We start from the raw sequence: 24,164 nt of genomic DNA, 5'->3' as shown, positions 1-24,164 counted from the left end.
CGTGTCACATGGGTGTGCGTATGTGGAGTGCAGATAGTCTAGTTGAATCCATAAATGGGACGTGGTTTTTGTTTGTTTGTTAAATAATCGTGTTTATGATCTTGGGGTGAAGGTGCCTGGATGACTCTTAAGAGTGAAAGGCTCTCTTTATCCGGAATAGATATCTTCAAGATAAGTAAATAATTCTTTCAGGCTCCCATCCAACCAATATTTAAAACGTTGCCCAGGAGTCTAAATTAACCACCAAAGACCAAAAATAAAAAAACCAAACACCTTTGCAAAGTTACTCCTGTTGATTTCAATTTTTCTCTCCAAGAACCAGCCATTCATTCAGCTCTCCTTTTTCATTTTTGCCTCGCTTCTGTAGGATATTGCCCCATAGCACTGGGCCTATAGGGCGCCTGATTTCCACGGATCACCCCCACGCCCCAATTTTAGATGTGCCATTAAATTCATTGCAGTAAACTGAGGGTTGACGCTCCAGACTGACACCCCAAATGCTAACTGAGCGGTTTCTTGCCCCCTTTCTGCGCTCCCAAACTCTTTCCTCGATTCTATTAGCACTTTGATATCTCACCCCACCTCCTTCCCCATCCCACTGCACCCCCTCTATTTTTTTCTTTGTCAGAGTTCAGACTTGTTTATCCCAGCTCAGATCTCTGAAGTTCAAATGTACACGTGATTCCCTTTGCTCTGACTGAGCGCTACAATGAAAACGTCTCGTTCGCTTTGTGGTTTGCATTTAATTACGCCGGAATAGCGTACATGTTTATGGCAGGCGAATAAACTACTTCCTCGAACGTTTATTAGCCGACGCCTTTTGGCCTGCGAGCTGATTAAAAACATTAGACACATTTTGGAGAGGTTATGATTGGTGCTTTGCAGTTATTCTACCCAACTTTTGCACTGGGGGTGGGACAGGGTTGTTAGTTTATTGGGAAAGCAGTCCCGGGCTTGGAGATGACGTCCTGGGCAGATCAATAACTGGGAATTTCACCTGTAAAGTCCCCCGAAGTTAAATTGCTAGAAGAACTCGGCTAGAAAGCGAATTTGAGAAGAACGAATATTCTCCCTACTCTTTTAAAAATGTTTTAAGATGTGTTCTAAGGGGAAATTAAATCAGCAGAAAGGTTTTAAATGATGAAATTTTTTACAATATTTCTTTTTTCTCGGAAAGTTATTAAATTATTAACATTCTTGCCTCTTTTTGGAGAGAGGGAGAGAGAGAGAGACCTCTGAGACCCTAAGGAAACGGGAGAAGCGGATCTCACTATTCATGCCACCTTCTAAATGTGTAATATATCACTTTCTGGGATTAAACAGGAGAAATGGGAGAGAGGCAGAGGTCTCTCTTAAGGGGGTGAAAAAAAATGAGATATCAAGTCCACTTCAGTCAAAGAAACGAGCTAGACTCTGGTTTCTGTTGTTTAAGAGTAAATAACTCACGGACGCGCTGTCTTCTTATTTTTCTTCTTTTATTTTTCTCCATTCTCCCCATCTTCTCAACACATTTTTAAAAGCGTGGTGGTGGTCTCTGTGTGCATTTTTTAAATCTTTATAAGGATGTCTAGATCGTAGCAATCGGATCGTGTAACGCACACACAGACATACAGACACAATACACAAACACATACAAATGTCCTCTCCTCACTCCATGATGCAGTTGCGAAGATTGCACCCATGAATAGATGCATGAAGAGATCTGGAAAGGGTCGTAAATACGTGGCCAGGTAACCAACCAATTCACAAAATACCTTAATAATTAACCAACTAATACTAAACAAGCATCTACCTAACTAATGGCGAAACATGATCCAGCCAGGTTAAACACGTATAACTGCGATCTTTAAAACGGGAAGCACGTGCTTATTTTCCCTACTGAAATCAGGACTTAAAGACGGATTTATTTTGGCTGGAGAGAGAGAGAGAGAGAGAGAGAGAGAGAGAGAGAGAGAGAGAGAGAGAGAGAAGGGGGGGCAGACAGACAGATACTGAGTAGGAAAGTAGCACATACAATCGAGCACATTTGTAAAAGCAAACCACTTTGGGTTTTAATTGGTGAGGGGTGTGTAGAGAGAGAGAAAAACGAGGACAGATTTCATTTTACAGTCAACATCCAGAGTTTTGCTTTAGAAACCTATCTTGGTGCGTGTTACATAATACGCGCTGCTCTTTAAAAGATGTTAGGGGGCGGGGTGGTGAAAACGCACGTTCTTCCCAAGCCTAGGTAAAGTACTTCCAACCGCTCTTGTCTGCTCGTATATTCTTTCCCCAGTCACACAGTCGCTGCCGAGGGGTGAAATGTATATATAAAAAGATTTATAGGTTAATTTATGTTGCCTAATCTACTTGTAGTGACTCCACTATGTCAAATCTGTCTCCTCCCCCTTCCCACCCACCCCACGCCTCCCCTCTCGTCTTCTTAAGCAATAAAATAGTTCGAAAGGACCGCGGTCCCTTGTTTAAAGCTACGATTTATTTCCGCCGTCTTTTGAAACACACCCTCTCCTTTCTTCTCAGGGAAACGTTTCTCCTCCCAAAAGAAATCACGATTTCTTTGCACTTCCTCCTCGCAGAATAAATCAAGATATTCGGCGAGGCCGCCTTTCTAGCGCGCACAAAGGTGTCTTTTGCTTTCCCCTCTGCAAAAGGACTAATTCGGATTTTCCTTCTCCTCCACCCCCCACCAATACCCCACCCTTCTCGGATATATTAGGGTAACCATGACGCAATGGAGAAAATAAATTCGAAATTTTAATCTGATTTTTACGTCTTCCCTTGTAACTTGGTCATAGAAAATATAGGGATGGGGTTAATCCCCCCCTTTTAAAAATAAAATAAAAGGACTATGCTTTTGAAGGTTCAGGGTGTATATATAACCCATATCTGAAGAAATGTATCTGTTAGTTTCGCGTACAGAAAGAAAGAAAGATTTGGGGCTTCAGTGCCCAAGCGAAAGTTGCTCTCGAAGCGGCCCGAAGTCCCAACTTGTTCTACATCACCCCAGCGAGCCAAAGACAATGGGCCACCAGGCCAACACGTGAGGCCTTTTGCCCTAGCAAAGGTCATTCGCCCCAGCGTGCCCCACGACGCGGCTTCACAGACATTCCCTAACCCAAGACTCCGTTGATGATCTAATTGAATTACGCCTCTTTTTTTTGTTATAGAGACAACAGAACACGTGCTGGAGGTAATTAATTATCTGATCGAGGGCCTCGCAAGGCAGGCCCCGGGATCAGGTAGAGCGACCGCTTGGGACAGTGTCAAGCTGGTGGTGACACGGAGGATGAAAAACTAGAGGGCAGGGGGGAAAGTGGTTTTTAGAGAAGGACCCTCCGCTTGAAATAAAATAAAAAGTACGCGGGGGTGGGGGGAGGAGTGCGCGCGCGTAGATCTGTGTGTTTGGTGAGCCAACTCGAATCCTTCCATGACCTTGAGGATCCACCGAGTCATCTCTGCCGAGCCAGACCCCCTTGTGTGGCCATAAGAAGCCCCCGTTTGCTTCGTGGGAAACCCCAAATTCTCCGGGATTCTGTGAGCCTTCGTAGTGCATCCCGTGGTCCAATTTTCATCCAGCCCTGTCCACGCCCCCCCCCGGCAGTTCCCCTTCCCATACCAGACAAGCATCACGGAGGCCCAGAGAATGAAGAGGTCATTTTAGTCGTTTTTATAATGGATGAATAATAACAACAGCAACCTCTCTCTCTCACACACATTGCCCCGTTCGAGTGAAACTTCCAATAGGAAGGAGGCGAAACCCCAAAACTTTCCCTTCCCAAACAAACATCCCCTCCCAGGAAGAGAGAAAAACAAAGCCTTTCGCCACCGCCGCCTTGCATTTTCTGTCTTCAGAAGAGAAGAAAGGATTGGTAATAAGTATTTCGGTAGGTAGATAGGTAAGTTGATCAGTAAAGTAATAAAGCAAATCGGCAGCGATTTCTGAAAGCAACAGACTCACCTTCCTGGGCTGCTCTGGAGGGAGGGGGGCTTTGGGGATTGGTAGGATGTGAACTCCAGTGACTAAGTTTTATAGGTGGGTGGGTGGGTGTATGTATGTATGTGTGTAGAAAAACAATATATATGTAGAAAAACAATCCCTCCTGTCTGAGTCTGTCTTCAGGTCGCTCATTCTGTCTCCTTTTGGCCAGACCCCTAAAATAAAGAATGTGAAGTCTCCCCCCCCCCTTTCTGAGGGTTGGTGTTGGGTGTGGGGGGGAGGACGTGAAAAGGGGACTGTATTTTATAAAAGCGCTGTTTGAAGCACTCCCCCCTTCCCTTCTTCTTCTTCTTCTCCTTCTTCTCAACGCGCTTCTGAACTTGATCAGATTGTATGTTTCCTGCGGAGAGGCGGCGGCAAATCCTGTGAGGGCCTTCAATGGAGAGACTTCGGGGCTCGGCGAATCTCAGGATATTACAATTACTGGCATCTCTCTTTCCGAGCCCTTTTCTTTCCACACTTGCTTCCCCCCCATCGTTCTTTGCAAATGCTTTCCAGAACGAGAAAATGAGTGGATTTATTGAGACTTGAAGGACGGTGGGACGCGAGCGGGGGGTTGGGAAAATGAAAGGGGTGAAGCCGGGCTGCCACAGAGGACCGTCATTTCCCAACATTAAAACGTTGCGTTGCAAATAAATTAATAGATAAATAAATAAATAAATACCAAGCGTGCCTTTGATCCGCTTAGCTTCAGGTTTCGGGATAACATTATACGTTCTCTGCTCGAAAGAAAAGATGTGTATATATTTGCCTTGGAGTGCCATAAGCAGAGAACCAGGGACCCTAAACCACAGACACGTTGCCTTGTCTTTCAGATGTTTCAACTCTTCATCTCCCTCCTTCTTTCTTATGCTCCCCCTCACCCCCCCCCAAAGATTTTGAAGTTTCTTCTTCCACTTCGAGCGGGAAGATGGGGTGGGGGTGGGTGGGGACGATGAATAAAGAAAGACTCAAATGATTCATAGTAAAAATATAAACAAAATGAAAAATCTATCTATATATACATTCTACACATGCAAACAGATTTTACTCCGAAGGTCGCTTTGGACATGTGCAATAAGGAAAAAGATAAACAAACGAAGGATTTTTGTCGTTTTAAAAATAATTTTCTCAAGCACGGTTTTCTTGGGGGAGAGAGAGAGTGTGTGTGTCCTTCCTTGCGCCATCAACATCATCATTACTTTTTAAATCTGTTTCTTGTCGTTGCTCTGATTATGATCATCATTATTAAAATCATCTCAGGTTTAAAGAGTCCCCGCTTTAAACGCGGTGCCGTCGGGGATAGACCCGCGTCCTTCCCCGTCGGTCTCGCTGCCATGCCTGACCCGAGGCACGAAAATATGGGGAGTTCTGACGTCTTTGGAAGCATCTTGCCCTGTCTTTTAAGTTTTTCATCTCTGTAAGTTCATCTTTTCCCCCACCCCCTCGCCGGTTTTCCTCCCCTCCTTTTCTTTAAAGACTTTTCTTGTTATTATTTTATTTTTCAAGAGAAGCGTGTTGCTACAGTGCTTTCGAGGAATTGTTACAGAAAACAAACGGAAATGGCGAGGGCTGAAGGGAAGCAAAGGGAGTCCTATAAGGGGCAAATGCGCGTGGTGGGGGCAATGCAGGGACAGCTTCAAAGGATTTGGAATTTTCTTCCTAAATATTAACGGCGCAGCGGTTGATGAAATCGGACTATACACGCAGAGCGTCATCCTTTCTCCCGCTCCCTTTCTGCTTTGGGCTGGGTAAGAATGATGCACAAGTAATTTGCCCCTAAACCCAGGACCATCATCTCCACCCCCAAGCCCTCTTCTCTGCTCCCCCGCAAAAGCCCCCCGTTGCATCTCCAGTAAACAAAACATTTGGGGGTTGGCGGACACCCTTTAACCTTACCTGCGCCTCACTAAACCCAGCCGGGCCAATCAGAGCGCAGGGCTTAAACGCAGCTGCCATATTCAATGTTAAACGCTGTCAATCAGGCGGGTTTGGTCCAATGGGCAGGCCAGCTGGGGGTCAGGTGACGGCTAACCAGGCGGTTCCCCATTGGCTGGCAGGGAAGCTGCCTCTCGGAGTTGGGTATTCTCCCTCTCAGCGTCCCTCGCCCTTCCTCTCCCTCTCTTTTTTCTTTCTCCCCCCCTCTCCATATGTGTTAGGAAGGGAGGAGCGCCTGACTTTAGCCAGTGCAAGGACGTCGCTCAGTTGGAGTGGAGGGCGCCCTCCTGGAAGGCAGGAGGGGAAAGAGGCAGCGGGGATCCCCCCAGGGGTTGTGTGTGCGAGTCTGTGGGGGGGAACAGAGGGGGTGCCTCCGTTCGTAGCCCTTTAGGGCTAGTGGGTGGGGTTTGGGGGGGACTGTTTTTTGGGGAGCGGGTGTTGTTCAGTTGTTGTTTTCTCTACCCCCCCTCTCTTCTTCTCTCCAACCCCCCACCCACTTATTTGTGAAAGGTTTGGAGCGCGTGTGAATGCGGCATTCGTGGGGCTGGCGCGCGAGCCCTCCTGCCTGTCTCTCCATTGTGTGGGGCTGAGCTAGTAGTGGGGAGGGGAGAGAGAGAGAGAGAGAGAGAGAGAGAAGGGGGAGATCGAAAGCTTTGGAGAGCTCGTGTTGTTGTTATTTGGAAGTTGGGGAGGGGGGCAGGAAAGGGGGCGAAAAGGAGACGCGGGAGGAGATCGCCGTCGTGGGGCCGCCTCGTCCTCTTCATCTTCCCCGCGGTTCCTCTTCCTTTTGCTTCTGCTGCATCTCTCAAGGCGGACTATGACCATGTTGTTAGACGGCGGGCCTCAGTTCCCCGCGCTGGGAGTCGGGGGCTTCGGAGCGCCGTGCCACCACCCGCACGACGTGGCGAACCGCGATGCCGCTGCCGCCGCCGCCGCCGCCGCGGCCATGGGGCTCAACCACCCCTTCGGGGACTCTTCCTTTAAAATAAGCCCAGCGCCCCACGAGCTGGCGTCCGGACAAGGCTCTGCTTTCACGCCGCAAGCGTCGGGCTACCCGCACCATCACCATCACCGCCACCCTCCGCACCCGCCTCACCCTCACCACGCCGGCCAGGTGCCTTCCTCTTACGCCGCCGCAGCCGCCGCGGCCGCTTTCAACTCCACGCGGGACTTTCTCTTCCGCAACCGCGGGGGATCCGCGCTCGGGGATTCCCCCGCCGGCGGCAGCGGTGGCGGAGGAGGGGGATCCGCGGCGGCGGCGGCGGCTGCAGCTCAGCACGGCCTCTTCGGCGGCAATGCGCCCAGCGGGCTCCACGCTCCTCCGGGCATCCCGGAAAGCCCTGGCGGCTACTTGCTGTTCCCGAGTTTGCACGATCAGAACCCCAGCCACACCTCCCCGACCGGGCACGTGGAGAATGGGCAGATGCACCTGGGCTTGCGGGGGGACTTTTTCGGGAGGCCGGAGACGTACCGAGGAGTCTCCAGCCCCCGCGCGGACCCTTATGGGGGCCCGGCTCAGTTCCACAACTACAGCCCCATGAATGTGAACATGGGGGGCATGAACGTGGCGGCCGCCGCTGCCGCCGCGGCTCACCACCGCCACCACCACCACGGCGCGGGAGCCTTTTTCCGCTACATGCGGCAGCCCATCAAACAGGAGCTCTCCTGCAAATGGATCGAGGAGCTGTCGCAGCCTCCGGCTCCTCCGCATCAGCAACAGCAGCCTCACCAGCCGCCGCTGAGCCGACCCAAAAAGAGCTGCGACCGGACTTTCAGCACCATGCACGAACTGGTCACCCACGTCACCATGGAGCACGTCGGAGGCCCTGAGCAGAACAACCACATCTGCTACTGGGAGGAATGTCCCCGCGAGGGCAAGTCCTTCAAAGCGAAATACAAACTCGTCAACCACATCCGCGTGCACACCGGCGAGAAGCCCTTCCCGTGTCCCTTTCCCGGCTGCGGGAAGATCTTCGCTAGGTCGGAGAACCTCAAGATCCACAAGAGGACGCACACAGGTAAGGCGAGGCACACCCTTGGCACACCACCCTTGGACATGTATATGTGTATATGTGTGTGTATATATATGTGTGTATGTGTATATATATATCCAACAATATATACCCGCCAATACAGTTGTGTGCATCTATCTATCCAGCAATAATCCTGAGCAGAAGAGCAACCAAACTAAAATTCCAGATTCTTATTTTTAATATTTTGGGATTTGTTCTGGGTACAGCTTTTTTTAAAAAAAGCAGAGCGCGCCAAAATGTTGCTCTGCATGGCTCTCGAGGTCCGAAGGATCAGGGCTTGGGGAAGGTGGGGTAGAAATAATCTGAAACTATATAAAACGAGTGGTTTGCTTTTGCCAATTTCTGTTTAGGCGTTTAAAATACTCTTTTCACCCCCACGCGGTGAAAGTCAGTTTCACGGAGGTTCCTTGTCAATTTCAAACCAGAAGAGAAATAATTCCTGACTGATTTTTTTTTAACTTTCCTTTTACTTCTGAAGATGATATTTCCGAAGCTTTCTTTTCATCTGCAACTCTTTAGCCACCCCTGTACACGCCCCCCCCCATTCGTCCCTCTCATGGAGTTCTCTCCCTCTGGATGTAATGCGAGGGAAACAAAAATCGTTGGAGCTGTGTGTGTTGCTTTTTGCGAGAAAGAGAAAGAGAGACTGAGCTCTCCTCAGACATCCTGTTGAGGAAACCATACAAATGCTAATGCAATCTAATTTTCGGTTACTTCCGCTCTCGCCCGCTCTCTTAATGCCTTGATTGGCACATCTTCTAATTAAATCACTGATACTTTTTGTCCAAAGCATTCTTTTTTTTTAAAAAAAAGCATGTAAAAAAGAGAAATAACGGTTCTGTCCTCTACAAAAAAACTAGCGTAGAATTAGACGGAAACAGCAATCCAACACACATTATTGCCTTCTTGAGTACATCTTATAAAACTGTCTGGATCTCCACAATTTATCTTCAGGGGAGTTTTCTTCTCTGCTTTCTCTCTCTCCCCTCCCCTCCTTTTCTTCCTGCCCCAAATAATCTAAGCATCCAATTCTCATCTCGTTTTTAACAGTCAGTTTAAGGAAAGCCCGTAGCATTTCAAAGGCAGAAATTAAAAGCTACCAAAAGGGCCCTTTAATTGAACTGCAAAGTTTCAAAACTCTGTTGTCTCAGAACTGTCTGGTGTCCCTTCACCAGCCCAGAGCCCTTGGCTTCTCCTTGCTCTCTCCTACTTTAAAAAAAAATAAAATTCAGAAACCTGTCTGTGTACAAAGAGGGAGAGAGTTCAGGCAGAGGAGCAGCAGGGAGCCCAAAAGCTGCAAAGAAAAAGAAGAAAGTTTTGCTGTAGGCAGAAAAGGTGTGCTTGTGTGTGATAAGAGAGAAAGGGAGTGGGGAGTTAGTGGGAAAAGCCCTAAACCATTCTGTACCCCCATCCTACTACTGTGTCTTTTCTTTACGAAACAAGTGGCCCAATCTCGGGTTATTTATTATTTTTTACTTGCAGGAGAGAAGCCCTTTAAGTGTGAGTTTGAAGGCTGTGACCGGCGTTTTGCAAACAGCAGTGACCGAAAGAAGCACATGCACGTCCACACATCAGACAAGCCATACATCTGCAAAGTCTGCGACAAGTCCTACACCCACCCCAGCTCCTTAAGGAAGCACATGAAGGTAAAGGATTCCTCCTGGGGACCTTGCTTTTGCCATGGCTCCCTTAATTTGGTGAGATCTGACCACCCTCTTCCCCCGCTCTCATGTAGTGTGTGGGCATATAGAGTGAAGGTTTACAGACGCATCTGTATTTCTGTTTCTGTTTCTATAGATATAAATAAAAGCCACGTGTGTGTGTGGTTTATAGTTATATATGCTTATCAATTTATCAATTATTTATTAATTTATTAATTTGTGTGTTTGAGAGCATCTGTATTATTCCTGAATGCATACCTATTTATATTATACATGTGTACAAAATACATAATATAGTTCTATAGTTATTTATGTTTGCCCATCTGCTTATGTAATTGGAACTATATATGCACGTGCCTTCATGTGCATTTATATTATGTATGTAATTAATTACACATGTATCAATCTATATAGTTATACATGTATGTATATTTTATGCATAATCCTATGCCCATATGCTGATTTTGTGTGTCTGGACATATACACCCATCAAGTGTTTTTCTGTCTGTATAACCTTCCAGTTTGATACATTTCCATATTGAAAAAAACCCTGGCTATTCTGCTGGTGAAAAAGTAGAAGGCTCTTCCCTGGGCTTTCAAGTAATGATTTTCTCAGTGAGATGGAAATAAAAGGAATTGCGCATGCTGTTTTTAAATTTTTATTTTTTATTTTGTAATTTTCAAAAGGCTTTGGCTTGGCCAGAGAGGGGGCCGTCTTGCACAAGGAGCAGTTTGTCTCAAGTGCCTGGTTTGTTATCCCTTGTTAAATAACATTTCATCATGTATAGTTGCTAAGCTTCCAATCCTGGTTTATGAATGAGTAAATTTGGCCGCTGAGTTTGTGAGAGTGTGGTGGGTTGGAACGGAGTGCAGAGTCATCTGATATCCGTCCACACATATTTAAAATATTAAGTGCATATATATATATAATCTGCTCCTGAAATATAAAATCTTTTTAAAAAAATCACTTATAGCGAATAGTAGTGCTTGAAGCCACTAGGTATAAAACAGTGCTCTGATTTCCAGTATAGTGTGCTCATCTAATAATGTGCTATCCTGTTTCTGTTTTTATAGAAGGTGTTGTTGTTGGGGATTTCTTCCAGAATTTACCCTTTCCATCCCATATTTAATTATGGGATCAGCTTGGCAGGTTGGCCATATTTTCCACTTATCCAGTAATTTTCTAAAAATAAACAAATAGCTAGATAATGAGTTATATATATATATATATATATATATATATATATATATATACTGATTGGTGGCTCACTGTAAATCAACTCTCCCCTTCTGTCCACTGGCAAAAAAGAAGAGAGTTCTTACTCTTGGACTTGTGGCAATTGTCTCTGCCTTCTTTTTTCAGGTCCATGAGAGCCAAGGGTCGGAATCCTCTCCGGCGGCTAGTTCTGGCTACGAGTCCTCCACCCCGCCAGCCGTTGTGGCTGCCAGCAGCAAGGACTCCAGCAAACCACCAGCAGCAGCTGTTCAGACCGCCAACCCCAGCCACAACCAAGAACTGCCCCCCAACTTTAATGAGTGGTATGTCTGATAAGGACAAATTCAACTCCTCTCCTCCCCCACAAAATCATCAACAACAACAAAACCCAGACTAACCAGACTGTACCAAAAGCATTCCTGTTGACATCAAAAGACACCGGATTCATCTTTGGCCTGTCATTGGAGTTTGCAGGACAAAAAATAAAATAAAAATGAAGGAGGAAAAACTACAGTAGCAGCAGCAGCAACAACAACAAACAAGTGGTGGCAAGGGTGTGATTTTTTTTTTTTAACCCTATCCAAAAGCCGGAGGCTGGACTTTGTCTCTATTTTTCTCAGGATTTTTCTGCATTGATGGTTATTTCTTTTTTTTTTCTTTTTTAAAATCCCTCTTCCAACTCACCTTTCAATACCACTCCCTTTATTTCCCAACATTCTTGCCTTTTGTAAATATATACTTCCAATAGATATATACCCACTCCTTTTTGGGGTGGGATGTTGAAAAACAACGAACTGACTTTTACACTTTATGATTTAACTTCCAATAGATATATACCCCCTCCTCTCTCTCTCTCTCTCTCTCTTTGGAGGGGTTGGATTTTGAAAAACAGAAAACTGACTTTTCCCCTTGGCCTTAGTTGTGATTATTAAAAATAATAAGAAAAAACAACAACCACAGTCTTAAAACTTGCCAAAGTCCTGTATTGTCTTGAAATCTTTCTTTCTCTTTCTCTCTCTTTCTCTGTCTTTCTGTCTCTTTTTCTCTTACCCTTTTCTCACTCTCTAAAACATTACACTTGTGAATGTATTTCATCTGATTTGAGAATGGGCCAGGGGTGTTCTTCAGTATGTTTTTCAGGAGGGGGAAATGTAATCTTAATTTCACTCAGCTCATGGCGGTTTAGTATAAACAGTTGCCTTTTTGTAATAACTTTTTTTTTGTAAATACATATCCATGATGCCATATTTATCAATTGTAATTTAATTATTGAGAGAAGTGCCGGAAACGGAAACATATTTATGAGGAAAAAAACAAAACAAAAACCCCACAAAAAAGAAGAAATTTTGTTTTCTAACAAACAAACAAAATCCAGACAAACTCTGTACAGCTTTTTGGTTATATAACTGCTTTAGCATTAAAAGTTTATTGTTTTGGAAATAACACAGTAGAATCCATTTCTTTCCAATGTTTTCCTTCTGTCTTTTTCCTCCCCCAACCCTTTTTCAAAATTTCTGCCTTTGGGGGGGGGCATTCACAGCTGCAAAAAGCAAATCTAAAAAGAAGCAAGGGGTGTGTCTTCCATTTTGTAAAATGCTTCCCAATTTGCTAGATCTCATCACCTCACTTCCAATTTTCCTTTATTTATGTGAAATGCTGACCACCCCTGCCTCCCTTCCACCCCTGCTTGAAAGGTTTATGGTGTTTGGTTCTTTCTCACCATGGGTGGGTCAGAGGGAAGAAAGAGGGTTGTGTGTGTGTGTGTGTGTGTGTGTGTCTCCCCGCTCCCACCCCTGTTTAGATGATGACCTGCCTGTCCTCACTGCAAATGTCTTATAATGGTTTCTTGGAATCTCCTCCACCACACATGGGGTTCACAATTCACTTAGTGGCCTGGACATCTTGAACTTCAAACGAAGAAGGGAGGAGCTAGAGGCTCTAAATCTGCCTTGACAGACACATGTAAACACCAAAAGGTAAACGGAATTAGTTTTCTGAATTATGGGTGCCTATGGGAAATATGCTTTATGTGTGTCTTTGGTGAATGTGAACAAAAATACGCTCCCAAATTAATTTCACAGTCCCATATTAATATTCTGCTTGCTTGCCTGCCTATCTAGCTAGTTTTCATGTCTTATTCTGTGTCCTAAACTAAATTAACAGGAAGCAAGGCTCTTTAATTTTTCAGTGGGACTTACTCTCAAGTTGGTAATGGTTGATGTGGTTCTCTATTAACTGAGCACAGAATGTGAATTATTGTTTCTTTTTTTTAAAAAAAAATGTTGCACTTTGAAGCATTCCATTATTATACAGCATTGTAAAGAATATTGAAAATAAAAGCTAAAATGTCATAGAAGGGGAAGTGGGGGCTATGCATGGCTGCATCCATAGTTGGCAGCTATATTGTGTGTGCATGTGTGCGTGTGTAGGGGGTTGAGGAAAATGTGCGCAAAAAATTAGGGCCTCTTTGTAGTACAGTATTTCTATTGATTTATTGCTAAATACACTTGGTGGAAAGGGTCTCACTAGGTGTCTTCCATCTGTTGGTTGGTCAAATATAATCCATGTTCATCTGGGCTTTAGGTCATGTTCCTCTAGCGTTGTGATATCAGAAATATGTGTACTGAAAATGCATGGTAGTATTGATGCCTAAATAATCAGTCAAGAGGACTAAGGACATTTGCACCTGGCTTCAACTCCCCCCCCCCCCTTTTGAATATAAGGTATCCAGGAAACAAACACATGGTATCCAGGAAACAAACACATGGATTTTGAGAAAGGGATTATGTTGTTTTGGAGGTAGAAAATTTACAAAGAAGCTAGTACTAATTAGAAGCCTCTTGATTTTAGCCCGTTGAGGATTCTTGGGAGTCAAATGAATGAAATTGGCTTGTAGGCTAATTTTCTGGCTCAATTGATCTCAGTTGGTCATTGCAGTCTCCGGGAGGCCTCTCGCTTGCGCTGAAAGTTTTTTAAAAAACTTTTCTCTGAGTTTCAAATGCTAGCCCCGCTGGCTGCCAGAGACCAGGCCTGCAATATTATTTTATTTTTAAACCCGCAAATCTCCCGACCACGCATTAAATCGGATTTCCTTGCCGGCATGGCTTTTTTTAAAAAAACACAAGCAAACAAACCATTCGTGCTTTTGTCTAGCCGGATCCAGCTCTAGGGGGGAAACCGAAGCGGTTTTGCACAGAAACCTGAGGGCACGTGGGGAATCCGTGGCTACACAGAATACAACAAGGGACTCAATTCTGGACTGCTTTGGTGAACTAGAGTCTTAATGATTTTAGCGTTGGCTTTTACTCGCTGGGAACCGTCGGAGCAAACCGAATCAAGGCCGCTTCGGATTAAACGACCGGGCGTTTCTTTTTTTCTTTGAAAGGAGGTGTGTGTGTGTGTGTGTGAATATCCTGGCGGAATATCCTGGAATATTCCGATTCCAAAGGCGTTCGTGTGTAGAGACAAGAGCCGTTGAGTCTAGGGAATACAGTAATCTGCTTCCAAGCCTGTTCTCTTGAAGGCGGGGGGGGGGGGGCTGGAGGAGAGAGAGGGAGGTGATCGGGAGGGCGAGAATAGACCCTCCCTCCCTCCCAGCCACTTTGGCTGTTTTCCCCCCTGCTCCAGGCAACGGTGGTGTTTGGATGCTTCTCACGGGGAGGGGTGTGTGTGTTAGTTCAGTCAAAGGAGGGGAAGATTGTTAATAAGGATGGGGACACAAGGCTTCCCACCCTGACCCGCCACCTTCGCAGAGGCAACTCAGAAAGTGACCTCCACCCACTCTTCCCGCCCCCACAACACACACTTCACTTTGCGGACCCAGTTGGCTGGGGGTAGGTTGCCCCAGCGGCCCCTGTACCTCAGTCTGAACTTGGCAATGAGGAAAACCTCCTGGCCTGTTCAGCCAAAGGTCCCTTCCGCGGCTCAAGCCCTCGGCCAGGCAAGGGAGATGGGGTGAGGAATAATTATGGAGCAGCTTTTATTTTTGTTCAGTGACAGCCTAATAATCAGAATCTTTACTCAGAAGTCTGTCTTGCTGTGCAGAATGAGGCCTACTCTCTAGTCAGTTAATTGATTGGATTTATTTATTTCCATACACCCCACCTGCTTGCTGCTCTCCCCTTCCTTGTTTTTCAATCCTCACAACAACCCAGCCAGGTAGGGTTCCAAAGGGGGAGGGCTGCCCCAAGGTCACCCTGAATGCTTCATGGCTGACCTGGCATCTGAACCCTGGTCTCCACCCAGACACCACACTGGTAGTAAGGCAGGGTTTCCTTCCTATGTACTTATCTCTTGAGTAGACAGGCATGGGCTTGTGATGTGAGGCTGTATTCCATACTGAGCATGTTGGCTCAGAGGTAAGTCCCCATCCATCCAACTCAATGGGGCTTGCTCCTTGGGAATGGCCTTACACTGCAACCAGTATGTTTGGAAGTATGGCCATGCTGAGCTGAGGAGGCCTTTTGTAGTGAAGCCTCACAGGCTGGATCTACAGAGGATACAGACAGAGAGATTGGAAGTTTGCCTCTTTGAAATGGAGAATTTTGCCCTTTTAATCTTTTCTTTCCAATTTATTTCTCTCGTTCCCCATTTGTTTAAGCACATACATAAAATAAGTAATTATTTTTTTATTAGTATATAATATATATTTTTCTGCAGCATTTCTTTGCGGGCTTGCTGTGAAAGTATTTCCTTTGCTATGTGCAGAACAGACCAGGAGGAAATCTCTCCCTGTGGACCTGATCACCATGTATTGAATTAAATTTATTAATATGGTCACAGACCAGCATCAACACACACAATAACACAGATCATAAAAAAAATCAGAAATACTAGGGACAATATGAATATAACAGGGCTCTAAATACAAAAATTAAAATTAATTGTTCACGTGCCCCCTGTAATTAACATTTAGGGGTTTGAACATTATGGGATACCACTTGCTTCCTGCGGTTGATTGCAGACGCACAGAATTTAGCTATGTAGGATCACCATGTAGGATTTTTAAAATTATTATTACCAGTTTTGCAATTCAGGAAGTAACTCTGCATTTGGATAAGGGAAAAATCTTAAAAAGGTGAGACTTTTTGTGAACATAGCCTCCCTGGAGGATTTTTTTTCCTGGGGGAAGAATTGGCTATAAAATTACTAACTGGTTGCAGTGGACGGTCTGTTAATCTGAATCCCATGATATGGAACCCTTCCTCCACTTATTTATTGTTTAGGATTATCGTTATGGTTTTATTTTCTGGTTTCTGACAACATTTCACACAAAGAAATCAAATATTTAATTCAGGGATGAGGAACCTGTGGCCCTCCAGGTATTTGTTGGACTACAACTCCCATAATCCCTGACCATTGGCCACACTGGCAGGAACTGATGGGATTTAGAGTCCAACAACATCTGGAAGATTGGTTTATTTCAACAAATCAGGGTGGTTCTGAGCATGTAGAAGTTAAAGTCTCACTAATTTAAGTGGGACTTACTCTCATGTCAGCATTCATAGCATTTGCAACTCAATAGACTACAATTCTGTACCCAAATCCCTGGCAGTAAGAGCTTTGCAACACAGTAAGACATACTTTTGAGTAGACATGTAGAGAGGATTACACTTTAAGCACCTGTGTGCAATTCTTCAGCTAAAAATCAGTGGGATTTAAAAAGGCATCCCTTTGGATAGATTGGGCCTGATATTATAAATATGAAAACTGTGTATGTTTTCTCATTGATATACAATTATTTTTGACAGTCTACTGTTACGTTATTATGTCTCGTTGTTAATGCTTCCTGTTCTTAAATATGGCCATAGCAACAGCGTAGATGTTTAAGGGTTACTGTCAACAACGCTCTTGGGGTTATTGGATAAAATGCTAGCCAATGTATAATCCAATGCATGTTTACTCAGAAGCACACACCCCACTTTTCAATGGGGTTTACTCACAAGAGTGCAGCCTTTATTTCAATAGATCTGAACTGCACCACTTTTCTCATGAAAGCTGGTTTACTTATTAGTTTGGTGCATTCTGTGGCCTGTGGGCATGCTCATGTATATCTCCCCATACCTCATTTCCTTCCCCATCCCCAGGTGATTGTTGCATGGCCAGAAATCTGCATGAGGAGACTAGTACTTGAGTCTCTTCCTTTGGATTCCTTTGTGTTGCAAGTGGGGATGAGGCACTTGGATGGATGGTGCAATATGCAGAGTCCAGGAAAAGGTGCTACTGATACTTGCCTGTCTCTGTGAATGAGATTTTCAGGCTCATCCATGTTTGTGTTCCATTCTGGAGGTGGAGACCTTGCTCAGGAAGTAGAGAAATATGAAGTGATGGGAAAATTAAAGGTGGAAAGGGTCCTCCCCCATACCACATTCCTCCTAAATTCTTTGACGCTTCCATGAAAAATTGGCTTGGTGGGGGCTATAAAATTAGTGTACGGGAGCAAGAGAGTACCCTTTCATATTTGGATGAATGTTGAAAAATATTTCTGTGTGTGTTGGAAGCTTTACAGCAAGGCTTAGGTTGCAATCCTATTCTCACTTACCTAGAAGTAAGTCCCACTGAGCTCAGTGTGATTTACTTCTAAGTAAACATGCCTAGGTTTGCATTGGACAAGATCTGCTCTTAGGTATGTCCAATGTTAACAGTACAACCTTATGGATGCCTTACTAGGTGTAATCTATGTAGCCTGCTCCCAGGTAATTGTGTTTATGATATAGGACTGTAGCCTAAATTGCCAGGGCAGATATATTAAAGAATTCTAGTGCATTTTGAAAGTATGTTTTTGTGGTGTAGCTTTTTCTTAAATATCTTGTATTAATGCAATATTCCAATCCCAGGTCAGATATCCTTTATTTCATTTAGCAACGGGCTATGGCATTTGGCATGCACATCTGGTGCATCCTGGTCATCCTTTGTGTGTTAAGATCCACAATAAGCATATATATCAATGCTATAAGGATTGTCATTTATTGAACAGCCAATTGTCCAGAAGTGTCAGTATTCCTTAGCAATAGTCTGAAATAATCCCTCCTTCATTGATGGCCTTTGTATAGGTATGTAACAGAGTAAGAGAAATACACACATAACTAAATTTATCTGATCCCAGTACAATACCACTATCACTCTTGTCTCTCTGTAGCCCTGAATCAGAGAAGTCAGTCCCACTGAGTTAAATGGAACTTTACTCTCTGCCTGGTGAACCTGAATTGGATAGCAGCCTTAGCAGCCTGGCCTAGCCTATTTATGTTTACTCAGAGAGAAAGCTCTGCATTTCGATTCCATGCATTGAAGTAAGTGTGCCTCTGGCCACTTACTCAGAAGTATATCCCATCAAAACAAGTGGTGCTTATTTCCTAGGAAACACAGAATTGGGCAATTTTTGCAAAGAGGATTGTGATTTTAAAGTGCAATGGATCACATACTTTAATGTGGAAGTAAGCTCAGTTGAAATCCATGGGATGTACCTCTCTCTTGTGCTGGCTCTAGTAGATGGTGGTGGTTGTCCAAAGCCTCAGGTTGGGGGAGGCTAAGATATAGGCTGCCAGCCTCACCCACCTGTCTTTGTGCATGTTTATACTTGGAAAGGTGCCTCACTAAATTCCACGGTGCACACCTTAACTTTGGCCCAAAATGAGATTGCATCTATCTTCTTAGCAGCTGCCACGGAGGGGAAACCAGCTCAACACAGCTATTGTGCCTTTCACAGTACAGAAACCAGTAAAGAAGGCTTTTCACAGCATGGTGAGAGAAACAGGATGCCTTGGGAATATTGGTCCCTTGAGCTGCTTTTAAAGATGCAGCTGCAGGTCCTGCTGAAAAAGCTGGCAACCCTATCACTACCCCTACACCTGCCCTTTACCATTAGTGGCTGCCTGGATTGGCTTGTATTTTCACTCCACTACAAGTTGCTTTCAGGATTCTGCTAAGACAGCTTATTTATAGATAGACAAGGGCTTAAAAGCCACGGGCACCCAATATAACTAACCTCTCTCCTGCACGCAACAGGAAAATACCATAGCTGGACACACAGAGAGAGGCATCTCCAGCAACCCCTTCCTCCATAAATCTGGAAGACCTGCAGTTTCTTCCCATTTTGTCCTGCTTAAGTCACTGATGATCAGAAATATGGCAATGGTTTTGAGATCCAACAACTTTATTTGTTTAATACAGCAAAAATTTAACCAGAGGAGACTGATTCAGAATTCCAGCTTGCAGACTACATTGCCAGGAGTGTGTCTGTGTGTGGAAGAGAGAAGCCCCCCCCCCAGCTCTGTCCCCTTTAAAAGCAATTTTCAAAGGCTCAGTTTTGGTGTCCTAGGTCATCATAAGTACACGAAGCTGCTTACTCTGGAGAGAGATTGCTGGGTCTTGCAAAGTCTCAAGCCAAATGGCGGAAGATTTTTTGGAGGGGGGGATACCCTGTGGAGTGCGGCGCAGGAGAGAGAGAGGGGGGGGAGTTGTTGTGGTTGCTGTCTATGGCCGCCCCAAAGCAGCTGCTTTCTCTTTTTTGGCAGAGAGCCAGGAGAAAGCAGCAGGAGCCAGACCGATCAGCAACGCTGTGGGAAGCGGGCTGACCGAGGGGGGACCTTCTGGATGCATTTTGTGGAACTCTGTGCCAGGCATCTTAATTTCAGCCAGAAATCAGGATTCAGCCCTAGAATCATAATCATACAAAGGGACCGTTGTCGGGAGTGAGCATTTTAAGAAAGGAACAGAGCTGAGAATGCATAAATGCCCATTGATTTCAATGCCTATTGCTGGGTTGGGGCTGCTGCCTTGGAGCATGTGCAAAGTTTCTGAACAATTTGAAGCCTCCACTTGGCTAGAATTGAAGGGCTTCTGTTAGACAAAGGCAGGGGTGGACAATCCTTTTCTCAGACTGAGGTCTGCATTTCCTTGTGGGCAACTGTTCTGGGTGCTTCATGCCAGGAGTGAGCAGGGCCAGAGAGTGACAAAGGTGGGTGGAGAACTGCATGATGGAGTTTTGTAGACCAGGATTTGTCTGTTCCAGACAATATACAACAGCTATATTTGAGAGTGCATTGCTATGCAGAACAAATATCTGAACTGGAGAGCTGCTCTGTGTGGTTTTATGGAAATGTATGTGCCCTTCTCAAGGTTTTGTGTCTCTTGGGGCACCCAGTGGCGGAGGAAGGAGGGTGCAGCCCACGCCAGGTGTCATCACTGAGGGGGTGTGTGACAAAATAAGGTGGTTTTTTCTTTTTTAAATGGGCTCATGAAACTTTTTAGGAGTGACATGGGGGCTTAGGAGTCTGCAGGTTCCACGCTGCCTGAAATGGTAGCATGGGACTTGTGTCTGCTTACTGCCTCTCCCTCAGCCGGGCAGAGGCTCTAACTGTGGGAGAGGCTTGCCCTGCCCCCATGGGTGCAGGACATGCCCCTGCACCAGGCACCTGAGCGGCTAGCTACACCGCTGGGGAACCTACTCTTTGGGCATATAACACACTGTGATTTGTCTTATTAATGTGTATACGGTGCAAAATTCAATCACAGGCATTTCCAGATGGGACTGAGGAAGATTACAGCTCTGAAATCCTAGAGCTTTTGGTCAGCATAGACAATACAGAGCTGGAAGGACCTATGGTGTAACTTCTATTCTTCATCCACTATTGATTATCCACTGTGATTATTGACTCCAGGTACTAGAGGGCATTTAAGTGAGACATGGTCTGTAGTCCCCACCCCCACTCAGTGAGTCTATTGTCCTTATATTCTAATAAGAATACTCTGCTGGATCAAACCAGGGCCCATCCAGTCCAGCATTCTGTTCTGATAGTAGCCAACCAGACATGTTTTGGAAATCCCACAAACAGAACCTGTGCACAACAGCCCTCTCCATACCTGCAATTTCCAGAAACTAGTATTCAGAGACATACTGCTTCCAACAGTAGAGGGGAAATCATAAACTTCATAGCTAGTAAGATACTGATTTTGCTGTATGCTAAATGAATTTGCCTGATTCTCTTTCAAAACCATCTAAGTTGGTGATTTGGTGGCCTCTTCTGCAAGAGAATTCCATGGTTTTAACTATTTTATCCCCCCACCAGTGTTCTAAATCTTCCAGCATTCAGCTTCATTGAATGCCCCCAAATTCTAGTATGATGAAAGAGGGTGAGAAACATTTCTCTTTACTGCCATTATTGCAGCTTGTCAGTCAGAGAGCCGAGGAGCAAGCAGGCAGTGGTTTCTACTGCTGCTCTTTCGCACCACCTCTGTTCTTTGTGTCAGAGTGAGAGGTGGGTGAAGAAGCAGGTTGCAGTGGTGAAAAGGATGAGCTGGTCTGGGCCTCACCTGCCTCCTGGCTATGCTGGCTCTGTGGGAGAAGGTTGCAAACTGGCTTTGTTCAAAGGAGGCCAAAGACCAAATTAAGACAAAATGGAAGACATGGCTGCCTTTATTTCAGCACCCCTGCCTGTCTTCTTAGTGAATGTTGAAGTATGTTTTAATCTGCTATTTGAGATGCAAATTTGCTTTTTAAAATATTCATCTTAGTTCTAGTACAAAGCCAGGGGTAACAGGTTAATTAATCCAGAAGAAAAGAGGACCAGCTTGAGCTAATAAACAACCTTCTTTTTTGGTATCTGTGCAATAGTCCTTCTGATAGAAAATGCTGGAATAGTAGAATAGACCATGTTAATGTTGCTGTTGGCATCTACCTGTCTTGAGATAGATACACCTATGGGGATGAAGCCAAACTGCTGTGTTTACAGCACCAAAGTGACCACCCCAGGGTGCAAGCCTGGGCAGTATGTATGGAGGTCCTGGATTGCCCAAATGACAATACCTTCCTCTTGATGTGGTCCAAAGGAAAGCAGAGCAATATGTTTGGCATCAGCTTGGTTGCAGGAGTTGCTAGAAGGAGGCATGCAAGGTGCCATCTAACCATCTTAGGGACTCCACTCTGGATTTGTGAAGGGAGCCTTTTCTTCTCCTGAGCCTTTTCTTCTTCTGAAGATATCCCACAAGGCAAGGGAGATTTAGGGTCAGAATTTTCATTCTCCTAGATGGGCTCCCTTCCTATCCACAGTGGACAAACTACCCCAGAAGGAGCATAATGTGCCCCCACCAAAGGTACTAATCCTTCTCTAATACCTCATATACCCCAATATTACAATGTTAATGTAAACTGGTATAAATGGCACATCCACAGCACAGTTCTAGACTATACATGGCTGTAAGTCCCATTAAGTTCCGTGAGGCTTACTTCTAGGTAAAGGGTATTCAAGTATTTATCTCCATAATGTGAATGCTGGTAACTAATTTGAATGAAGAAGATTTTTACATTACTGTATTGTGATGTTTCACTCTTGGCATTGGACTGGTTTTCATCCAGTCCACTGGCATCCAAATAAACAGAGTACAAGCAATATCTAGCTTGTAAACCCAAAGTGGATCTTGCTTGCTTTTTTTCCCTCCAAAGCAACTCCCCCACGACTTTTCTGAGAGGGGTGCAGCTGAAGAACCTAGTTAGTAATTCTTGCTTTGATTATTTTGAACAAACACATTTTAATCCGAGGCAAATTATAACTGTTGCTCTTGCAATAGAATAGCATGTGTTGCTTGGAGTAAGAGGCATTTTATAATCCTTTTCGAATTAGGATGATCAGCTGACTTCATGAAATCCTAGGAAGTAATTTACATATATGTGGACATATGACTGGGTTACTATTAGGTTCAGACATAAGCTGGATGCAGCATATTAGCTCAGGATTGCTTTACCCTAAAAAGTGACATGCTATTTGTGGTGGAATCTATCCATTTCCATTAACCTTTAGGTTTAGGAAAAACCTTGAAGTTTCTCTTCTGCCAGAATGATGACAAGAGAACTGTATTGAATACAAAATTTGTCTACACTGAAATCTATTGGTTCTGAATTTTGATTTCCTTACTTCTAAAAAAAATTCCACTACCTTCTAGAAATGCTCAGCAACTTGCACTGAACCAGCCTTCTCCAATCACATGATTTGGACTACATCTCCCAAAACCTTCAGCCAGCATGCTTGATGGTCAGGAATGAAAGAAGTTGCAGTCCAAAGCATTTGGAAGGCAGCAGGTTGGCGGAGGCTGTGCTAAGCTAAATAATTGAGGATAAGGCCATCAATGACTACTAGCCACGATGGGCAGGAAGCAGCAATGCTTCTGAAAGCCTGTTGCTGGAAACTGTAGGACAGCAGAGTTCTCTAGGGCTCGGGTCCTGCTTGCATGCTTCCCATAGGCATCTGGTTGGCCACTGTGAGAACAGGATGCTGGACTAGATGGACCATTGGCCTGATCCAGTAGGCTTTTCTTAATGTTCTAACCACTCAGCTCCAGTAGAGCCGTATGATTGATTGTTTGCTCCACACTAAGGCCCCGTCTGCACCACACATTTAAAATACAATGATACCGTTTTAACAGCATCCTGGGAAATGTAGTTTAAGATCACTAAGCAGTGATTCCCCTCAAAGAGCTTCACTTCCCAGAGTGACTTAACAGTCAATCCCTCTTCCCAGGAAATTCTGGGAATTGTAGCTCTGTGAGAGGCACGGGGCTTTCCTAACAACTCTCTCTTAAACTATAATTCCCAGGATTCTTTAAAGCAGTTTAAAGCAGTATACTGATGCTTTAAATGCGGGGCTATTTTAAACCCACTATGAGCCTTAGCATTCACCCTCTCTTTTTAGCAGGACTTACTTCTGTATCAAGCATTTTTTTATTGTTTTAGGGTTGAAGCCTAGGTCTCAGTGGTGTTGCGTCCTTTGCTGGCTCCCAGGGCACGGCACGGAGAGTGAGGAAAATCTGCTGCGCCAGCTCAGCCCAGCCCTGGCTGCCGTTGCCACTAGGTGGGCATGGGACATGGAGAATTCATGACACTGCAATGCACCACCTGCTTGCCCGCACAGTGGGGAACCTGGCTGGCTGATGCGGCCCTTGGAGAGTGCACCCCCCCCCCAATGCTGGCTAGGTGGCCATTCAGCAAGTGGGCCAGGGATGTGGCGGCCAGGCTAGGCTATGGGGCCCAGAGGCCCCTGGCAGCAGACAGGGTGGAAGAGCGATCCCTACATGGGGACGCCTGGTTTGTGGCCCCTCAAAATTGTGTGCCTGGGCTATGGCCCTCCTGGCCCCCTCACTATGCCCCTGCTAGGTCTACAATCTGTGCTTGTCACCTGAAGCCATTCTGTAGGTCCCCATTCCCCGAGAGGTTTGGAGGGTGGCAACACAAAAACAACCTTTTTCCATGGTGGCTCACTGTTTGTGGAATGCTGTCCCCAGAGAGGCTCGCCTGGCGCCACCATTACATGCCTTTAGGCACCAGGCAAAAACACTTCTCTTAAACCAGG

At 45.1% G+C, this 24,164-nt stretch overlaps 1 protein-coding gene and 1 long non-coding RNA gene across 2 annotated transcripts; both read left to right on the top strand.

Moving 5' to 3' along the window:
• Positions 1-5,655: 5,655 nt before the first annotated feature.
• On the top strand, positions 5,656-11,318 carry ZIC3 (Zic family member 3). The gene is made up of 3 exons (XM_079962821.1): positions 5,656-7,932; positions 9,430-9,593; positions 10,972-11,318. Exons 1-3 carry the CDS (start codon positions 6,732-6,734, stop codon positions 11,155-11,157), a joined length of 1,551 nt encoding a protein of 516 aa, XP_079818947.1. The 5' UTR covers positions 5,656-6,731; the 3' UTR covers positions 11,158-11,318.
• Positions 11,319-14,422: 3,104 nt separating this feature from the next.
• On the top strand, positions 14,423-15,886 carry LOC307208341. Its single transcript, XR_013835110.1, has 3 exons — positions 14,423-14,778; positions 15,532-15,557; positions 15,803-15,886. It is a non-coding gene; the product is annotated as an uncharacterized lncRNA (long non-coding RNA).
• The last annotated feature ends 8,278 nt before the right edge of the window (positions 15,887-24,164 follow it).

This window comes from Podarcis cretensis, assembly GCF_951804945.1.
Source record: "Podarcis cretensis genome assembly, chromosome: Z".
In the NCBI taxonomy this organism is placed as follows: Eukaryota; Metazoa; Chordata; class Lepidosauria; order Squamata; family Lacertidae; genus Podarcis; species Podarcis cretensis.
The sequence above is the reverse complement of the archived record's forward strand: the minus strand, read 5'-3'. Positions and strand labels throughout refer to the sequence as shown.